The sequence below is a fragment of the Aplidium turbinatum genome, chromosome 8, assembly GCF_918807975.1.
Source record: "Aplidium turbinatum chromosome 8, kaAplTurb1.1, whole genome shotgun sequence".
Classification (NCBI taxonomy): Eukaryota; Metazoa; Chordata; class Ascidiacea; order Aplousobranchia; family Polyclinidae; genus Aplidium; species Aplidium turbinatum.
The window spans coordinates 28,958,199-28,979,979 of record NC_137479.1 but is presented as its reverse complement, the minus strand read 5'-3'; the positions used below and the strand labels follow the sequence as shown (position 1 = coordinate 28,979,979).

Genomic DNA, 21,781 nt, shown 5'->3' with positions numbered 1-21,781 from the left:
ACGTCTGCATGTATTCGTCATGTGATATTAATCTTTGACACTGCAGTCTGTAGCAATGGTCTATCCAGATTTCGTAGTAAAAAGTTAATTTCACACCATTTAGGGGCAAAGTGAATGCCGTAAAGGTAATTTGTGAAGTGGCCAGGTTTTATAGCAAATCTTGAAGTATTCCTGCCAGAAAAAAACGAATTCAGATAAAGGGTGGGTTGAGCGATACACACAAAGGACATTGGTACGAAACCCAAGGTCACGGAAACCCATCTGTGGCGCTCTAGCTAGTCTGATCAGTGGTTACGCGCCCGGCTCAAGATCACGAGACGTTGGTTCGACTGTGCACTTGAGCAACGCATTTCAGGACTGCTCTCCAGTCAGCGGCACCTAATGAATGGAATAATTCCCCGGCAACAAGACTTCAACAATCGGAAAACTTCACTCTGCCAATCTCGGTCTTACCTTCTAAATTGGCGACCAAGCAACAGACACACGTTTCCAGAGCAGCGCGATCCTGGCGACGAGCACAATACGGTTTGGTTTTGAATCTTTATCCTCGGACTGACAAAGCCTTGATAGGTTATTCCTGGTACTTGTTCGCATACTTGTAGAGGCACTTGACGCAGGGCCGGTTACCGAGATTGGCAGAGTGAAGTTTTTCCGATTGTTGAAGTCTTGTTGCCGAGAAATTATTCCATTCACTAGGTGCCGCTGAATGGAGAGCAGTCCTGAAATGCGTTGCTCAAGCGCACACCCCGAGAGTCGAACCAGCGCCGTGTGATCTTGAGCCCGGCGCGTAACCACTGAGCTATACGGATAATGATCGATCCGAAACTCTGGTATGACGCCATGCAACGTCCAGTTGGGACCCTAACACCACAAGGTCATGGACTGAACTCGCCATCAACCTATGTGGCCATGTTGCACAGTCAATTCGCTTTCCTTAGTTGTAGAACAAACTGGTGGGCGTCAGATTATAATTCAGACGCAAATGAGCGAATTTTAGTTGGCGTACAAGACACGCAAGACAACGACCAACAACATCGTGCAATAAAACTTAGCAATGTGAGTGAACATCGCTAACTTGGGGTAGTAACAGATAGACCCTCGGACGCAGAAGTTCAAATGAAGGCAGCTAGCCGTCTAACTGACAAGCCGGTATATCACTGTCATAAACACGAAAGCTCTAAACCAAAAATAACATAACGATCCATATACAATTAAGAACTCCCCGGGCGGTATTTTGTACTTTTGATGGTGAAACATTGATTATTTCCACACGCCCTCAAAGCAGTACGAAAGCAAAATCAAAGGTCGTTGATTCCGGAAGAGAAAAGGATGTTAACAGCAGTCTCTACATTTCCACCGGCGGCTATCAGGGCGTGTCTGCTGGCAACTTCATCAGAAATCCCCATCCCACGAAGCTGCTCCAATCCCCTCTGAAAGTAAAACAAATGTCACTTGGTTTCCTGTCAGTGTAGTGCGAACAAGCATTGACAATCTGAGGTGGTAAAAGTGTAGACCTCCAGCTTTTAAACGCCAAGCGGAGACAGAGTAACTTTGAAACAGAAAACAAACAATGTTGAATCCAGCTGGGTGATGACTGGTGGTGGTGACTGGTGGTGGTGGCTGGTGGTGATGACTGGTGGTGATGACTGGTGGTGATGACTGGTGGTGATGACTGGTGGTGGTGACTGGTGGTGGTGACTGGTGGTGGTGACTGGTGGTGATGACTGGTGGTGGTGACTGGTGGTGATGACTGGTGGTGATGACTGGTGGTGATGACTGGTGGTGATGACTGGTGGTGGTGACTGGTGGTGGTGACTGGTGGTGGTGACTGGTGGTGATGACTGGTGGTGATGACTGGTGGTGGTGGCTACTGCAAAAACCAAAGCTTACTGCAGTGGACTTTGTCAGTTTGCCTAATTTGTCGCTTTTCTAATCCTCTTAACGCGACAGATAAGGCGAATTATTCTGGACCATATTAAATAATGTTCAATGGATGGGATAGTTATTGAAACAACACAGTACAGAAAGTGGAATTGTACATGACTAGAGGAACTGTGTTCCGAAAGCTTGGGATAAACCTCTGTTGCAACAGCGAAACCGCAGCTTTAGGCTAAAACAGGTACGGTAGTTTGTATCTACAGTTGTGAAATAAGTAACGATCATGCTGCTAAAACCAAACTCAATCTATTGCACAGTACAGAAAATGAAAACTACAAACTGTCAGCTTCGGCAACCGAGACTGAATTGGTTCGAGGTCCATATGAGCATGCGAAGCTGCGAGGAATGAACTTCAAGGGCTGAATACACCAACAGTAATCTTTTATAGACCGATTAGTTAATAGAAAATCAGTTATAACGAAAATCATTGGTGGAATCTATAATCAGCGATTCTAATCAGTGAATTAAGGTTGATGCATAAGCGAAAATATTAGTCCTCGGAATAAGCTGCTTAATCTCCCGATTTGCTTAATTGTTAAATGATGCACTGTTGATGCTTGTAACCCTTAAGAGGCTTTTGTTGTTCGTCAATAACGTATCAGGGAACACGAAGCAACAATGGAACCGTGCGCGGTTTAAATAATATGCGAACACTAACCAGTTACATGAGAAGCAACTGGGACCGAGGAGCCGAAGCAAGCATACACGAGTTCGACTTCGCAATGCTTTAACTCTTTCTCTACGGAGATTGCGCCAATGCTGTACGGGGTTAATTTTTTTGCGCCAATGCTGTACGGGGTTAATTTTTCTCGCGAAGTCCCTTTTTGCTGGTGTAACTTCTCCTTGTTTATGGGCCACTGTAGTGGCCTCACGTAGCGATATAGTTAACATGAATACAAACTCCAATCGCCATAGCAACAATACAATTAGAAGTTGCATGTTTGTAGTTGTGCGTAGCCCTTTTCAGTCCGAACATAAATACATTTCCTACAATCCATTACCGCCATCACTTGGGAGTCGAGTTGTTGTTCCGGCGGGTTGGACTCTTGTCTCCCGGACTGGTTGGAAGGGGTACTTCTGTAACATAGGAGGAGAGTGCAGAATCCGTTAATCCAAGAATTCTTAATTACGATAAATTTTATCCAGCAAAGAAGTAAATTGAATAAAATAGACCATAACAATTCCTAAAATCCCAAATTGTGATCCAAACCCAGATCGTGAGGTAAATTTCCAGAAAAAGTTATTATTTAACCTGAATTATGAAAGCCATATTAAGATCAAACATATTTTACAAAAAGAAAAAGAGGAACTTTTTAAATAACAGAAAGCATCCTTACTGAGCGGCTAAGGCTTGTTGCATTGCCATACTGAAGACGTCAGGGGAGATAATATTACCACTTCCTCCTGCCGCATTGGCAGCTCCTGAAGAGACAGTGCCGGTTTGGGGACTCTGAGAACAATAGTATGACGTGACAAGTGAGCCATAGTTACTTGTCCATCCACTCGATGCCGTTTGAGTCTATGCAGTTGAAAGCATCGTGAACGATTTGGTCAAAGGTTGGCTGGCCTCGAGTGGTCTCGGTCAAGTAAACGCTGACAACCTTGGCCGTTCAGTGGGAGGAAACAACCTTACGAAGCTTTTTACTATGAGACGATTGCATTGGTAATTGTCATCAGTGCTGTTTTTAAGTATCCAAGCTAACGCAAGGTGGTTAAAGGTTAAATGGACGGAGAGGCAATCTTCGAAATTACCAGGATTAAGCTCTCAAAGAAGCTTTCCTAGTCCGAGGGTAAAGATTCAATCGATCAATGCCAAATAGCATAGGCTAATCCGATTTTTAATTTGAAAACGCACTCAATTGCATCATAGCTATTACCATTGCTACTGCTATTATTATGTACCACTTTGCTATTACTACATGATTGTTGCATGGTTAAAAACCCGCAGTAACAATCACCTGCATATTACTCGATGCAGAACTTCCCATGGGCGAAGGGAATATACGACCTGGCACTGGTGAGTTTGCTGAAGACAAAGCCTGTGCTAGTTGACTGGACGTTATCAGGTTCCCAGCCGCCCGTTGGGAGGCTCCACGTGTTCTTCTCGAACTTGTCTGCAACATAAAGTTCGTTGACAGCCGATGTTGAACCAGGGTTATAACACTAAATGAGAAGCAGACAAGGGAACAGTCAAGCTTGTTTGAGTTCAACACAATGCATTACAGAGTACTTTACGAGTTTATACACTTGCAGGTATTGATTGAGCAATGGTAGGATAATCCCTAAGTTTCTTTTCATATGTTTTCAAATCTTCTTGAAAATCTCACTGAGGGTAAAACCGGCTGTAAAAGTTATTTTTATAATAATGATTTTATTTACATTTTCTTGTACGCTTGTTGCCAATGCATGTATTGTATGACATGTACAGTTGTACACTTGCACAGTGTACAAGTACATGGAGGCTTTTATGTAAACATTCAGATGTGCCAATAAACCTCATATGTCAACGAAAAAGAATCGCTACCGGAGTTCTAGAATCAGTTTCCATTTCTTCATCCTCATATTCATCCCTGGATAGAAATGAAGGTCCGGGATGCTGCATCATCTGGATGTTGCCTTGGTTCCGAAGAGACTTGATGTTCGTGGTCTTCGCTATAAGAATGACAGCAGCACCAAGTGCTTTGTATTCTTCCATGATGCTGAGAACAAGGCAGACGTATGAACGTCAAGAACACAAAAACGTCAAAGTGAGCGTAAGCGTCAAAGAAACGAGCATTCTTGACCTTTACTCGACAGCTCTAGTTCTATAAAAGCTATTTGGAATAAATGATTGTCTTTTCGATTACGTGAAAAGAAATTAAAATAAAGCAAAGTACGCCAGTTCTCTTATATAGAATGGTATGCAAAACAACGTGCATGCAAAACTTTCAACACGCCAATAACCATGCTGGATTTCTGATAAACTATTACAATTATCTAGTAAGCTAGAATATCACTTTATAGTTTGATCATAGTTCACCTAGATTATACTTCAACATAACACTGAGTAGGCAATCGCCTACTTAGTAAATGAAAACAATCCGGTTGTCTGGAGAAATCGACATCAGCTGATATGTGATTTTGCAAGCAAACTTCGCTGTAGCGCAACAACCAACTCACCGATCGCAGTTCTTCGGGTCGAGAGCATGGCCTAGCAGGTCTGGATGTGTTAGGATGTCTGTTCAAAAAATTATTATCATTATTTAATTTCAAGTAAGAGAGCCAATATCGATACAAACGAGACAATTGTTTGTTACACATACTGCTGAAACTAAAAGCCATATTACCAGAATTTTTAATGTGTGGAAATATTCTACATAATGCACTCAGTTACGGCCATAGATATATGTTGCTTTCAACCAATGTTCATACTCGCCTATTATAAAACTTTGATTCTTCAAGCCAGGGACTTGATCTATGATGGGCTGCAACTTCTCAGGTTCTGTCAGTAGCTTAACCAACTGTTCAAAAATACCTCGTTTTGTTAGTAAACTTAATCAAGTTTGGTATGCTTGCAAAATAGCAGTTTCAATTGCAAAGTAGGGGGTTAGGATGGGCACTCTATGGCCAGATTGTAACTTAGAGTATTGAAAATGATTGATAAGATTTATGTTACGGTTGTCATGTTTTTCATTCAAGTGTTAATAAGTAAAACATATACTTGAATGAAAAAAGTTTAAATAAACAAAAATTTCATATGCAGATATAGCAGCCATGATTTTATACGACACTCATCTCTATGAATGTGCCAGACATAAAATATAATCAGAAGAGCAAGTTAAGCTAGAGCTAAGCTAAAAAAACAGGTTAAGCTAAATACATTAAAATTTGCAAAGTGACAATTTTTGCTCTCTCACTCACATTCTTTTTGTACTTTGTAAACTGATTTCGACCAATGAGCACTCTGTGCAACACTGCCATTACTTGTAGAAGTTCCGTTCGATCAACAACTAAAAGACAAAGTAACAATAAGTTATGTTTAGAAAGACATCGAAAAAAATGCCCATTTCTAAAGAAATGACTTCACTTAATCCATATCATATTTACTAAAAGCAATAAATAAAACACTGCAGTTGTTATATATATCTTTGTTACATTTCGGTGTCACTGCATAATATTTTACATGAATAAATTGATTAATGTTGTCACAAGTTACTCTGCAAGCAACTCTATTGTTTAGTAGTTTTCTTATTCTTGTAAAACTGATACTAGTTCCCTGTAAAAGACTTCTTGGAAGTTTAGATTATTATCATTTGACATGACAATATCAGCTTCAAATTTTTGTGCTTGAATAATGTACAGGTAAACTTTAATATGTTCTATAATTTCACATCTTTAACCTTAAAACTGCGACTAAAAGTTGTATCAAGTGGGCTAGTTATTAGGGTGGAGTGAATTTCACTTAATGTTTTAGATTTTGATTTAAGGTGTTGTAATGTTGTCTTTGGGCCTAAAAAATAACCCCGAACATAATTTTGGTTCTCCTACCCCTAAATTGACCCTCCTACCTGAGGTCAAAAGTCACATGAGGTCAAAATTGCTCTATCTTCACTTAGGGATGAGCAAAATAGAATAATTAGCTATTCTAGAATACTGAAAACGAATATAGAATACAGATATCTATTCTAGAATAATTGACCGTTTTTACCATCAACACATTTTAATGATTTCACAAAAACAATGAACATCACAACATTGCTTATTGCAGTGTAATAAATTTAGGCTTTTTAAATGTTCACCAGTCAAACGGGATCTCATCTTGGTGGCAGTAGTGTTGAGCGATATATCGAATTAAAATTTTCGATACGATACGATGTCTTTTCAATATTCATATTTATTTCAATTTTGTTCGATGTTTTAACTATCACAGCCCTAACTCGTAACTGCAAACCCTTACAAAAACGCTGCCCAGGCCAAACGCCAAAGTTGAAATTGCCTCGGCAATTGCTTTGAACAATGTTTATTACGAAAAAAATTGTACCAAAACATGTAAAACGAAAAGCGAAAAATGCGATAAAGCGAGCAACGCGATACGCACGCTGTTTACGGTAATTCACGTTAAATAACTCACGGGGAGGAAAAGTAAATTAATTTTGAGTTGATTCAACGTTTGAGTCGGCACAAGTCGAATTCATTTTCCCGGCGGGTTATATTGCGTAACAACCAACAATACCCAAAAAGAAATTTATGTTTGTTTTACATTAATTCGACATCTAGCGACGTTGAATTATCATGAAATAACGTTAATTGCTCAACTAGGTACCAGTAACAAATTAAAAGCTCTCTGCGAGAAGATTGCCTCAATTTACGTATGCACTAACATAGTTTCGGCACAATTGGGATACTGCGAGCAACACAAAGTCTACTTGATAAAGAACTAGCTGTCAGAATCGGAATCATCAGATGCTGTATCGGAGGATGAGGTTGTCGCGTCATCACTGGAATCACACACATCAAGAGGCTCATCGCTTGGCTGTAAATCTACACTGTCTTCGCCGTTCGCAATGAAGCGTCCACGTTTTGCTGCTTTCGTGCATTGATACCCATCCACACGCCTCTTTCGCACAGCTCCATCAGGGTGTTGACTAAGGAACAAATCTATGGCTGTGGCATAACGACTGGCAGGAATGTCTAGCCCTAACCTTACAAGCGCTCGTGTGGCCTCGGCATTTTTATTGCCGACGCTAATTTTAAAGACTGAGAAACTCTTTTTTTAATTATAACAAAAATATAGAAAAGTATTGAAATATCGAGTATTTTTTCAAATATTGTATCGTTTTGTTTTTTTCAATATCACCCAACACTAGTGGCAGTTAAACCTGCACTTGAAAAACATCTCTCTGAAGAAGCAGATGTGGCAGTTACACAAAAATATTGCGCTTGACAAGAAAGATCTCTTTAATGCGAACAACGAAACTCGTACGTTTTTCCTATGCCGGATTGCACTAAATCGATAAACAATTCTACTTTCGCTGCAGCGAATTCGTTGCGACCAGACGGAGCGGTACAGAGTCGATCGTTGAAGCGGTTTCAATTATCCGATTTCATGTGCATTTTGAAACCGGTTAGGCTTCACAACCGGTTATTCTATATTCGGTATTCTATTTTGCCCATCCCTATCTTCACTTCTACTGGAGCTAGAAATCTGTTTAATGGCTTAAAAGATTCAGTAGACCCATATTTCTATCTGTTCTAAGAGAGCTTTTTCTTCTATTGCTAGTAAAATTTTGACTAAACAGCAAAAATATAGTTTTTGTCGTATTTTTGCATATACAACATTATAGGTAACGAACTTCAACAGCCAAAATAGTAAATTTCAGCAATTGGTTGGATTGTAGCTTGAGAATAAGTGTATTGAACATCGAAATATTCTTATCTGCAGCATTGATGAGGAACTGAAACTACAGTAAGTATGAAATTAATGTTTTGATGTATTTAAGATGACATTTCAATGGTTGAAAGGGCTGCATGAAAATTATTGAAAGAGAGATACATTTTTGTCAAGTCACACTACGTACAATAATAATTATTACACAAACAATCAAAATTTAAATTGAGCATGAACTAACCAGCAACAACGGGAAGGCTGCGAAACGACCACCGACAGGTCTTCAAGTCAAGCAGCACCTAATGAAAATCCCATTGCTTGAAAATGAAAATCCAGTTGCACTATTAAACACTCAAAAAATGTCACAAAATATTTTGCCTCCCTCATATTTAGGTCCCGGCTATGCCCTTGGTAACTATAACGAAAAAACGTGGTTTTGATTGATGCAATCGTATTCAGCCGTAAAATTGCTTTTTGGTGTTGAAAGAGGGCATCAACTTCCGGGATTTGATCTTTTTGCGGATCACACCATCCCGTCTTTCGAACCTAGCCAGTAGCCACATGCATGGAAGCTTCTGAAGTCATTCTCAAGTTTTCCAGATATGACAGCCAAACAAATTTGGTATGCATAAAATTGATCGGAATTCAAACTTTCTTACTTCTTTGGCGTTTGAGGAAATTCAATGGAAGATAATGGCTTAAACGTAACCCCATGCCAATCAGACACTAAACCAATTAGCTCTTTGCCAATTGGACCAGAAAACGAGTCGGAGTTTAAAGAGACTCCATCCAAGTGCTTAAAGAAATACCGAAGAGGTAGTTCGTTGGTATGCAGGACACAGATGACCTATTGCGAAGGTCTTTGCTGCAACTCTTCTAATGTGGCAATGCTGCCATGGTGTTTACCTGTCATAATTGCGGTTCCATCTTAGCCTATAATTGACAAATTGTTCTGTAGGTCGGTATTTTCCAGTGCTTTGTGGATAGCTGTGTGATTCTCAAATAACAATCCAACCAATTGCTGAAATTTACTATTTTGGCTGTTGAAGTTCGTTAACTATACCGTAATGTTGTATAAGAAAAATACCATAAAAACTATATTTTTGCTGTTGAGTCAAATTCTACTAGCAATAGAAGAAAAAGTTCTCTTAGAACAGATAGAAATATGGGTCTTCTGAATCTATTAAGCCATTAAACAGATTTCTATCTCCAGTAGAAGTGGAGATAGAGCAATTTTGACCTCGCGTGACCTTTGACCTCAGGTAGGAGAGTCCATTTAGGGGTAGGAGAACCAAAATTATGTTCGGGGTTGTTTTTTAGGCCCAAAGAAAACATTACAACACCTTAAATCAAAATCCAAAACATTAAGTGAAATTCACTCCACCCTACTAGTTATGCCTATAAAGCGATAAATTTCATGGACAATTGGACATAGACGATATTTTTATTTGAAAGCTGCTAACAGTTACCTGGCTGTGTTGGTATGTCACTAGGTGCAGGTTTGTATAGAACTTGTATGGAATTACCACTTTGAAAACCACTGGCTGATAATTTTGCTTGAGGATTTAGAATCTTTCCACAGAAAACTAAATCTGCAAAAAAAATTGATTGCTTTGAAGCAGAATTGAGAGATGAGCCACCACTGGGAAATAAAGGTGGTCTCTCATTTAAGTTTAACAAGCATTTATCAAAAAATCATTCTCAAAATCAATCAAAATTGTATTGCTCTTAGGTCACAACTTTGTCTACTCACTCAATTTGTGGGATTCTACTTGTAGAGATTCAGCAACTTTCTCATACAAACACTTTCCATCAACATCTTGTTCTTCGAAGGATATAGTAGCTGAGTTGTCAACACATTTTGAAGAAAAATTATACACGCGAAAGCTTACGTTTAGAGCCATGAAGATACAAACTGGTTACCTCTAAAAGGAGTTCAACAAAAGTTAACGCAGTTATTTCATACACAAGTTTAAGGCTATGTAAAGCTTTCAATATATGTCAACAGCTGATTCTTTAAAACAAATGGGCAAATTACATTTACAGTTGCAAAACACTTCAATCTAATTTACACTTAAGTAACATGAAACCTATATTTGACATGTTGAGCAAACTGTTGTCAAATAATTAAGAGAATTATAAGGCAACATACAAACTGTACATACATGAGTATCCTCAATCCCCATGCAGTATTTTTCAGATTCACATTTATTGTAATGTTGACACAACAGCAAAAAAACTGTTGAGAACTTATTTTTAGTAAAAACTCAAAACTTAATCATTTAGCCTATTCAAACATTTCATTATTTCTTTACTGTTTGTTTCTTTTATATACTTAGAAAATCAACTTGAAATTCGAGCAAACTATTACTAACGTTTCAAAATTATTTTTATTAAAAACTATTATTAACTTGTCGAGCTTATTAACTATCGAATAATCTACAAGATGTTTCCAAACAATCTAATTCCTGAATGTGATATAACTTCCAATCATCCAGCTGATGGTTTCGTAATAATAATGATTATTATAGTTATTGTCACGAAACCATTAGCTGGATGATTGAAATTTATATCATTCATAAAAGTACTCAGCATACTTTGATGATGTGATGCAACAAACTTGTGGATTATTAGGCACATTTTGATTTAGTTGGACATCATAGACACATGAAAAAAATTGACTGTTTATTTAATTGAAACGTAAAAAAAACATAATTTTACACAAGCAAAATAAACTTACAGGGCACATTTTTAAAGAGATGCTTATGGTTTTAAGGAAAAGAAAACTTATCAAAGTTAAGCTATGAAAATATTTTTAACAAAAAGCTATTTTTTGCCTGTATCACTTGTCGACTTAATTGACTCGGAAACACTCAAAAGTAAAAACAACCACATAGTCCAATAACAAATTGAGACAGAACGGCATAAATAAATAAAAAAGTATTAAATTATTTCGCAGCTCCATCAAGAATGTCTTTAGCTTGATTTATTTTTGCTGCAAGATACGGTGAACCTCCTTTGTCAGGATGGTTGAGCAGCATAATTTTACGATGTGCAGCACGATACTTTTTTTGGCTTGCACTAGGTCCAACTCCAAGTATTAAACCAGCTTCACGCTTTGTCATTTTAGGTTCAAATCCACCTCTGTAATATTTATAATCCAAAGACCCAATTTCTTTCAATGTTTTCTCCATTTGCTTTGCCCAGGGAGAAGAAGCTCTCACAACAGCACGAAGTGCTAAGGCAGATCCAGCCGCACCAAGACCAATTATAATCATAGTAGTAGCCATGATTGTAAAGATGAGTTGAAAACTTTATTGAGGATAAATAGTTTGCCCTCACTGTCAAAAGCTAGACTTAAAACGAATATTCCCTTTTGGGAAACTGGCAAATAAATCACAGCGTGTTTGGTCTCTCCGAGTTATGGAAAAGAAAACAATTAATTTGATGTGTTGCCAGATTCCATCAAATGAATTTTTCTACAGCTGCTTTGCAAATTTCTCTTAACGTAACTTTGTTCTAGTGACGGATCCAGGAGAGGACAGAGGAGAGTGGGTACTTACAGTCCAGCACTTTACTGGCCACTCCTTTAGCTAAGTGATTAAGCGTCCGATTTAAAACAAAGCGGTGTTGGTATAGTGTCACAATCAATGTGCAAGGCCTCGCGTCGGGCTGCTTTGCGTCTTGACAGAATGTGCTGTTTTCATTATAAAATTCTTGAGCGGTAGGCTATGTTATTATCGGTCAGTGACCAGTAGTAGGCTAACCTCTAATTGTGAAGTCGTTGTTCTGCAACGTAATTCTAGATCATTCTGTATCTGGAACGTTCTGTTGTTTTCACAATTGCCAATATCGTTTGTCATGATGTCACAAGGTTGTTTACGAATGGACCTCTGATTACGAAATCTGTATTATGTAACAGTCCTCTACTCCTACGTGACATTCTTTAGACTTCTTTAAACTTGCTTGTTTATGCCGCTCAATGCTACGTGACCGACGATGAGTTCGTGTGATGCAACACTACGTAACCTTCTCGAAGTTACTAGACCGAACAAACCTTTTATAAATAGTGGTGTAATTTGCGTAATGGATTATTATTATTATTATTATTATGAGTTGATTATGAGAGTTGTGCTATGAGTTGTGGATTGGTAGTTGATGCAGAAATTATTGGTGATTGAGACTTGAAGTAATTGAATACAAGTAGATGAGAATTGGTGCTGATATAAATTGTGTTCGAAATTAGAGTTATTTGAGAAGCCGTTCGTTAAACTTCTTCAAGAAGTCAGATTATCATTTCACTAGTAGAATTATTTGACATTTAATTGACTGCTTTTCGGTTTGACCCATTAAACTACGTCATTGAATCTTTCCAAGTCTTTTTCCTGGTAAGAGATAGAAAGAAATCGTGACATATAGCTTTCGGGGTATGTGCTTGATCAACGTATTTCAGGTTGGTTTTCAATTCAGCGGCGCTTAGTGGATAGAATAATTTGCAAGCAACAACACTTGAACAAAATCTGAAACTTCACTCTGATAATCTCGGTAACCGGACTTGCGTTAGCAGTTTAAATTTCAAAGCCTATAAAAATATGTGAAACTGCCCAAAATAATCTATCAAAGGCTTAGTCAGTCCGAGGATAAAGATTCAAAGTAGGTCTATCTCTATATAAATGTCCGAATGATTTACAAGCAGCTGGACAGAGAAATTAAGTTAATTTATCGTTTTCTTTCTGAAGTTTAGGCCACCTTGTTCAAGCTGACAAGTTTTTATCTTCAGACTGATAGTGATTTTGATTATTAAGGTAGTTGGTAGTTTCGCATAGGCTACTTCTGGAGACTTTGAACCACTGATGCAGGCCGATTGCCGAGATCGACAGAGTGAAGTTTGTTGTTGCAGAGTCGTTGTCGGGGAATTAGTCCACCCACTAGGTGCCACTGAATGGGAGAGCAGTCCTGAAATGCGTTGCTCAAGCGAGCCGAACCAGCGGACACTGAACTAAAATATTTTAATATTGCTTAATCCTCAATTAAAGTTCTCAACATAGTTTTTGAAATAATTTAGGTTTAATTATACACTAGCCTACGCTTCAACTGAAGTTGCGCTATTCTTTAATTAGGTTATGCAAAATGGCAGCTTTTCAATCTTGCATGGCATTTGACTTTGAGATGACGTAAAGGTTTCTTTGAGTGATGCATCAAAAATAATTAATTAGTTGACGTTCTGCCAAGCCGTTGTGCGTCACTGTCGACGTCAATATTTTATCAAACCTTTTAAAAATATAATTCGGGAATTGTAGCTACTGGTACGATATGGTAAATGATTTTTGACAGAGAGAAGAGCAGAAGGGCTACGGTGCACCTACGGAGAGGCAAAGAATAAACCCAAAATAAATTGTAGCACAAAACAACAATTTCTATTTTATTTATTAAGAAAAAACCTATTATTAGGAATTAAAATAAAACTTGGCTATCACACGCCAGATCGTTGTAGCGATCCAAAAGATATAGGCTATATCACAAAATTATAACACAACCTGCGGGGGAGGGTCCTCACACCCGTTGGTCGACGTTGCCTTACGTGCGAAAGTGGGAGCTTCCGATATTGGGGTGCTCAGCGAAGGCAAGTCGACCTTTGTGTTCTATCAGAAACAACTTAGATTTGTGGTACAGAAATAGAGCAAAATCCCGAAGCTGTTTCGTGCCTCATAACACTCTACCCAGTGTCTGAGGGCTGGGTTTGCCCGAGACACGCAAAGGTTTGTTTTGTTTGTTTGTTTGTTTTTCATATATTTATCCTGCATTGCGGGAAAGCGGACTTGAGCGCTATGCATCGGTGTACGCCTTCCGACGTACACCTGACCCACGCTGCAGCCGACTGCAATGTCTGTTTCCGGTTGTCTACTCTAGCTACTTATGACTTAAATTTTGTACTACCCTATACTCGAAATCGATCACTGGATAGAGGCAATTGTCGTAAAGTTTCTTGCCCAGAGAAACAACAGCGAGTGCGGGTAGCTGGAGTCGAACATGCAGGCTCTCGACTGCGAGCCCAACGCGCTAACCACTTGGCCACTGCTGCCGACAAAGGTAGAGTGCCCTGCGTTGTTCTGAACGTCGGGGGTCACCAGTGCGGGAGAGGGTCGCTAGTCCTCACACCTGTTGGTCGACGTTGCCTTACATGCGAGAGTGGGAGTTCCTTCCTCTCGTCGAGGGTTGGAGGCAATGAGGCGACAAGTTTCTCTGCTGTGAGATTTTTCTACTGTATTTGTAGCCTAATAAAGTCCTGACCAGTAGTCTTCCATATCATTAGTCCAAATTCTTGGTGGTCTGCCCCTATTTCGTTTGCCGTTCATTTTTCCTTCTATCAGACACGACTGTTCTTCAGGGGGGCTTTGCCATGCTAGACAGGTAGTCACTACCTGCGTAGGCTATAGCTCCCTAAAGAAGTCAGTCTTGTCTGATTGACGAAACGTCAGAATAAAAGAAGATCGTCACTTTATATTATTATTATTATACATCTTGTGATAGTTTAGCTTAAGTTGCACCAGCAGAACGCATCATGTTATTGAATTAGGCCTACAGGAATCTCTATCTTCGGATTAAGTAAGCTAACCTATTCAGAAGCTTGGTCTTGGTGGTGTCATATGTAATTGTGAACCACTAAACCAGGCCAGGTTTTCCAGGATGATATTAGGCTAGGCTATGAAGTTTGCGCTTGTTAAGATTGGTAGGTTGGTTTTGAATCTTTATCCTCGGACTGACAAAGCCTTTGATAGGTTATTCTTGGCAGTTTCATGTAGCCCACTTGTAGAGACTTTTGACACATGGCCGATTACCGAGATTGACAGAGTGAAGTTTTCCTATTGCTGTTCTTCTTCGTCGTATGAGCTTTCTTCCGGACTATATGTTTGGGCATGAGGTCATCAGCCACTCGACAGTCTCATCATCCAGGGCCTTCAGTCCAAGCGTTCCATGTGGTGGTTGATGAATTGGGCAGTCATGGACAGCATGGTATACTGTCTGGTCTGTGGCACCACACTCGCATCCCGGTGAGGGAGCCAGGCCCCATCTGCACATGTTTGAACGAAAGCGACCGACGCCGGTTCGTGGGCGGTTAAGCCGGACCCACGCAAGTCTTGCGAGGGACATTCCCGGAGGGTGGGCCCTCCTATTGCTGTTCAAGTGTTGCTACCTGGAAATTATTCCATTTACTATAAGTACCGCTGAAGAAGAGCAGTCCTGAAAGTGCGTTGTTCAAGCGCACACTCCGAGAGCCGAACCAGCGCTGCTTGATCTTGAGTCAGGCACTTAACCACAGAGCTAACGTGGCGTAGACTTTTCCGTTCACTGATTGCTGCTGAATGGAAAATTGTCCTTGAAGGGCTTTGATTTCCTTAAATGTACTGCTTTAGCCCGCACAACTAGTCAGGGCATATGAGAAGATCATTTGGCCTTGCACCAATGAAATCTTCGGACCCTAAATCAAGACAAGTTTTAGAAAAACGCACGGTATCCCAAAGAATACGCGGTAGTTTTGTGAAGTTTCTAGGCCCATTAAAAACGGAACGGCCCCAAAATCATCTCGGGTCCGGATTCAAAAGTAGGCTACCCTCTGGACTCCCCTATCAACCCTACCGATTACAGTTGAACCCCCGGTTATAGTTTTTGGAAGTTCTTGTATGGCAAAGTATGCCTATGACATATGGTAACTATGCCAAAGTGCATGGGTTTTTAAGATTAAATTTCATGAATTAGAGATGATTGTTTGATGAGCAGCTGTTCGATGACGTTTTAAACCATTTAGCTATAACCTCATAAGGCGATCTTTGAACCCATTCATGACATCATGTACTCTATTATAATTAGCTTGAATTATTTGATCATAAATATTAATTACACCTGTCAAATGCCTTGTTTAAGTTGCTGATGAGTATTTTACAAAGGTTTAGTTGCACTTTACATTTTATTACCATCTGGAACTGCTTCATCAATAAGATAAAATTATATTTTGTCCAGACGGCGTAAAAACGTAAAGTTTTCATCGTTTTAACGTCATTAAACGTGGATTTATTGCAATAGGAGGATACAAACAGACTAGTATTTTGCTAATGTATTAATTAATTTGTGTTTTTTGAATAAAAATGCAACCACTAACCAAAGCCAAATGAAGAGATTAATAATGAACAAGAGAAGCTTAATGGAAAAATAAAATTCTTGTATTTTCCTCTCTGGTCTAAACTGAAGACAACGTCATAATGAAACGTAGAAGCAATTCAATTCTATATAAGCTTGAAATTTATGGCAATACATCTCATTCACTGAAGAACTCAAAACTGTAATTAAGAACAGCTAAGCCTAACCTTTCTACTAAACGATGAACACTAAGGTAAGCATGACTTACTTTTATAATTAGTTACTTTTATAATAAGTTACAACCCTTCTTCGTGTATTTCTTGTGTGTTGTGAAGTTTAATCGCCCTTGTTACAAACGTTAATTGAAATTGTAGGCCTACAATATTGTACCGTCGGCTTTCATTTTCTAGTTTTGTAGCTGGAAGCAGCTGACTGGATGACTGATACAGTCTTTCGCTGCTTCCTGTCTGTTGTGGAATCTAGATTGTTATGGTGCTATTTTATTCATATTAATTCTAGTTGTAGGCTACCGTGCTACTCTCGCTACAGACAAAATAAAGTTTTCTTTCTTCTCTATCCTTCAATAAGCGGTCTACGTTTGATAAGACATCCCGCGTAATGGGGCTACCTATTTTCTTGCGCAAAATTTTATTCGTTTGAAAAGACCATCTTTATGATCGAAGCACTTTCACTTGGTCTTGGTGTGGTCATATCAAGGGATTGATTAATCATTTTACAAAAAAATCTGCTATATTGTTTTCAAGAATAACTTTTAATTGATCTATCACTTATTTGTCAAGAACTGTGCAAATTTTAGCTTTAAAAATAATGATTTTTGACAATAGTGGCAGGCCAAAGTCGCGTGTTATTTTTAACGTTGTAGTTGTACAGCTGAAAACACAAAGCAAAATTTATATGCAAACTATAGCCTACCATTTTTGTAACATTTTGTTTAAAAAACTAATGTACCGACCATTTTAGTCACGTAGATTCAATAGCGGTTAGGTAGCCTAAGGCTGTAGAGAGGATAATTTAGTGCGGTACCAATGAGATTCCTGGGCCCCAAATCAAGACGACTTTAAAAAAAATATATCTAAAGAATACGCGATGGTTTCTTCAATTTCGCTGGCCTTTTAGAAAGCTGCCCCCTAAAGTCGTCCGCGAGCCCGGGTGCATAAGTCCTCCTTGGACCCCCTGTCAACGCTATACTGGTTGAACCACATAGTAAGCTCTAGCAACTTTTAATCTTGATGAGTGCCAATAACTCGAATTGTGGACTCATAGGTTGGAAATAAAGAAATATCATAGATAAGGCTAATACCTTCGAGACCTTTTTGTACTTTTCAGCCGGTGATGTAGCAGCTTATGTTCCTCATCTTAAACGGATTTCATTGATTTAAAAAATATCAGCAACTGTAGGCTATACTTTTTAAAATTTAATCTCTTTTGAAGAATTTATATATCTCAATTCTAAAGTAGGCTTAGTGCTTTTATCTTCTTTATCAAATAGTCAGTTTTCCTTCTGTGGCCAGATTTAGCAAAGGGCTGTGAATAAAGCCTAAAGACCAATGAAAAGGGCCAGCTCCAAAACTTGCAATCGCAATACTTTTCAAGAACATAAATTAAAGACAAGGAAAAGGGAGAGTGAATCAGGATGGCATGTTAACATTCATTTCGACGGCCTGTTGGTTTATAGTTCAACATATGTCAACTATGTTTTACCATTACTTTTGCCCAAAAGTGATTATTCATTTTTTATGGGACAAGACAAAACCATTTATGCCACAGATTTTTGCTACATCGTTTTTTGCTAGTGCAACAGTATTTTCTTAACAATGCATGATTCTTTAACCATCTGTTATGCATATTTTGAGAAGAATTATGTTAGGCTACTTCTTTCCATCTTTATAACATCCACGATCCATCATAGCCTTTTATACAAATATACTTTTAAATGTGGTTTGAAACTACAATTGAGGACATAATTCGTCCATTAGTGAGTTGCGTAGTAAGTTATTTATACTTGTTTTATATATTTATTTGCTTGCTGAGGGCTATAAGCTATAGGCTAAGCTACAACACATGATGTGTTTATGTGTTAATTAGGTGAAAGTAAAGATTCTTGTCTTTAAGTAGGACTTTCTTCAGTCCATAAGCTGGATAGAAAAACAACTAGTTTTGCGATTCTGCTTTTCAAACATTGTTTTGTTTGCATTAGTAGTGTTAACAAGACCGAATAAAATTAAAAATTACTTCCCAAAACTTTTACCGACTTGCAGTTGTTACAACGGCCATGGTTTATGGAATTGAAGTAGTTTTTATTCAGATCATTTAAATCAGAAAACTCAGAAACTATTAAAGCCTTTCAATACTGGATACTTGTCTTTTCTTTCAGATACTCACAGTATTGATTGTCATGATCTCTATGGCAACAATGATGACAAAAGCGGAAGAGATAGAGAAGAGAGGAGGAGACTCCAACTGGTTTGAGATGAAATGTCTCAATGTTTGCAACTCGTGCAGCGCCTATCTCATCAAGAAGCGTGAAGGTAATTAGCACGCATAGAGTAACCCCTGATGAATGGATGGTGTCTGGTAGGCAACAGGGAAGAGACACTTAAGAAACTAAATGGTTTATGCAAAAGGTTCGCCCCATTAGTTCAGTGGTTAAGCGCCTGGCTCAAGATCACGTGGCGCTGGTTGGACTCTCGGGGTGTGCGCTTGAGCAACGTATTTCAGGACTGCTCTCCATTCAGCGGCATTTAGTGAAAGGAATAATTCTCCCGCAACAACACTTCAACAATCGGAAAACTTCACTCTGTCAATCTCGGTAACCGGCCATGTGTCAAAAGCTTCTACAAGTATGCGAAACTACCAGGAATAACCAATCAAGGCTTTGTCAGTCCGAGGATAAAGATTCAAAACCAACCAAACCATGCAAAAAGGTCTGAAGCTAGATGTGTATAATAACCACATTTTTAATGTAGGTTTACATATTCTCCGTTTTTTTGATTGAGGTCTGTTTTAGTATGCTAAACAGTTCTATAAACTGAACACAGCAAGACAAAAACAAACGCTCAACAGCTAACTGTTTCGATATTAGTTTCAGATAACTTTTGGTTTGACAACGACGAACCTGCCGGGTCCCTTGCAATGGCAAAGCGAAAAAGTCCGAAGTTCCAAATGGTGTGCCTCGCTTGCAGACACGTTTGTGGAATGTAAAACCTTTGTCGACAACTGACCTTTGGATTGGACCTGTCTTGAGTTAGCGTGCTTTTCTGTTTAATAAAGTTTATGAATATAATGGTAGCGGAGAAGTAGAAGCTAACAGCCGTTGGGGAGTGGCTTTAGAGAAAAATATATCAAAAATTTTGCGGTAGCCTAGGGGAAGACCTTGACCTATGAACCGGGTTTACCCATGAGCCATCCCCTTCAAAAAAAATTATGTTGCACTCTAGTGCCAACTTGTACCATTTCTGAACGTGCAAATGCCTCAGAAGGTTCCATGGAAAGTTCTGGGTTAGAGCTGAAAGGTGTTTTCCAGTTGTTGAGATAGTTCTGTTTTGAGCCTTCCAGAGTAAAATTTTGGTACCATTGATTTTTTGTTCCAGTACCTAAGGTTTAGCTCAGTGCAGGAAGCTGTATTTCGGATATGCAATGGTAGGCATTAGTGCTGAATCTTAGTCAGACTGTGGCTAATAACTTGCTTTAATTTTTTAGTTCTGATGTAAAGCATACCAATCAGGCTGGTCTTGACCCATGAACCACCAAGGAGCATGACTCTTGAGCCATGGTTCATGGGTGATGCCATTATGTCATAGTATGTAGGATTGTATAGGTGTATTACGGTATGTTGTAAACCTGCTCAAATGGGACAGAAAAAAAGAGAAATATTTTTAAAGTGCTGTCAGAAGATTCGGAAAGTGAAGCTGAAAATGCAACTGTTCTGGATCTTAATGACAACAGTTCGGATGAAAGTGAGGTGAACGACACAATCAATGATTCGAAAGATGAAACTACGGTTAGCATAGGGGACTTTGTGGTTGTTAAGTTTTGTGAGAAGCGAGACGTGCACTATATTGGAAAGATCACAAAAGAAAAAAATGATGAAGATGATGTGGAGGTGTCCTTTTTTGAGAAGGAATCCGAAGGGAAATGGTTTTGTTGAACCTGTTGTTGAAGACATTCACTCTGTGCAAATAGGTGATGTCGTATTGTTGCTTCCTCCACCAATTCCTTGTGGCTCCACTAAACGGACACAAGGGATTAAGCTATTCTCTGTAGATTTAACCTGCTACAACATTGAATAGGTTTTGTGTTAAATCCATAAACCGAGGAAAACTTCTTTAGCAGCATGTAATGCGTTCTATTAATCAGGATCAACTGAAAAATATCCCCCCTCCATCGAAATTTGTACATTTTCCGTCCTTCTTAGCAAGTCCCTAAATGGGATGGGGAGGGAAAATGGTCTGCTGAAATCTTTCCTCCACTTGTGCTAAGCCGAACTATTTCCCTCCCCCACACTTATTTTGAGCTATGCTAGGAGGGGCGAAAAAACTACGGATTTTGCTGGGGGGGGGATTGTTCAGTTGGTCCATTAATAGTATACCTTAGTAGCCTACTGTAGGCTACTTTTTGTATGCTTGTGTTTTTTTGCGTCTAAAGTACATTTCATAACAGAAATCAAACAAAGTTGGTTGATTTAATTGCAGTGGCTCATGGGCAATTCGGGGTGGTTTATGGGTCATTACCAGCAGGACCCTTTAGCCACTTTTGAGACTTTCAGGAAAATGTTTATAACTGATACGCTATTAAAGGTATTGATCTGAAACTTGCCCATGATCTGCCCCAATAGTTATGTTAAACGCTTTAAAAACTTAAGCGGTCTATCTTCGGCAAAAAAAAAATTAACGCATAAAAATCTAAAAAGTGGCTCGTAGGTCAAGGTTTTCCCCTACTAAGTAGGCGATACAAAGGCTGCCAGTAATCAATGCCAATGTAGTCGGCCTTCAAAGTGGAAGGCAGACTGCCAAGGTGACTTGCGAAAAGTTGACTAAACAGCGGTCAAAAACTTGAAGTGTCTTGAACGAAAAATTCTAAAACAAGCGGCTTAACGAAAAGGTTTGTCGTAGTAGGCTCGTGTTGGCCTCAAACTTCGTAACCTTAGCTAGGCTGCAGTCGTTATGTAACCAGGGACGGAGTAGCCACGGATGACAAGGCAATTTCCTCCCTCAAAGCAAGTTAGAAACTTTCGTATCCCACTACATAGTTGTTCATTAATACTCGGCTGCAAAGTGTAAAATGTTTGCCACCCCCTAATAGTTGATTTAACTCTAATAA

General features: G+C 39.0%; 2 protein-coding genes and 1 long non-coding RNA gene across 3 annotated transcripts; 1 reads left to right on the top strand and 2 right to left on the bottom strand.

Moving 5' to 3' along the window:
- Nucleotides 1-5: 5 nt before the first annotated feature.
- Nucleotides 6-10,226, bottom strand: LOC145775258 (ubiquitin-like protein 7). Its single transcript, XM_082586514.1, has 10 exons — nt 10,059-10,226; nt 9,775-9,897; nt 5,839-5,927; nt 5,354-5,438; nt 5,098-5,155; nt 4,463-4,637; nt 3,897-4,052; nt 3,276-3,388; nt 2,940-3,015; nt 6-1,430 (listed from the first exon to the last, which is right to left on the bottom strand). The coding sequence occupies exons 1-10, from the start codon at nt 10,207-10,209 to the stop codon at nt 1,299-1,301; spliced, it is 1,158 nt and encodes a 385-aa protein (XP_082442640.1). The 5' UTR covers nt 10,210-10,226; the 3' UTR covers nt 6-1,298.
- A 3-nt stretch (nt 10,227-10,229) lies between these two features.
- On the bottom strand, nt 10,230-11,717 carry LOC145775259 (mitochondrial import inner membrane translocase subunit TIM14-like). Its single transcript, XM_082586515.1, has one exon. It carries the CDS (start codon nt 11,593-11,595, stop codon nt 11,254-11,256), a length of 342 nt encoding a protein of 113 aa, XP_082442641.1. The 5' UTR covers nt 11,596-11,717; the 3' UTR covers nt 10,230-11,253.
- Nucleotides 11,718-16,628: 4,911 nt separating this feature from the next.
- Nucleotides 16,629-19,740, top strand: LOC145775171 (uncharacterized). The gene is made up of 3 exons (XR_014290131.1): nt 16,629-16,694; nt 18,837-18,990; nt 19,545-19,740. It is a non-coding gene; the product is annotated as an uncharacterized LOC145775171 (long non-coding RNA).
- Nucleotides 19,741-21,781: the final 2,041 nt, after the last annotated feature.

Coding starts and splice junctions, on each gene's coding strand:
- LOC145775258 (XM_082586514.1), bottom strand. CDS start 10,209: ATGGCTCTAAACGTAAGCTTTCGCGTGTATAATTTTTCTTCAAAATGT. Junction 5,928..9,774: donor TGACATACCAACACAGCCAG/GTAACTGTTAGC, acceptor TTTGTCTTTTAG/TTGTTGATCGAACGGAACTT. Junction 4,053..4,462: donor AAACTGATTCTAGAACTCCG/GTAGCGATTCTT, acceptor TTTATGTTGCAG/ACAAGTTCGAGAAGAACACG.
- LOC145775259 (XM_082586515.1), bottom strand. CDS start 11,595: ATGGCTACTACTATGATTATAATTGGTCTTGGTGCGGCTGGATCTGCC.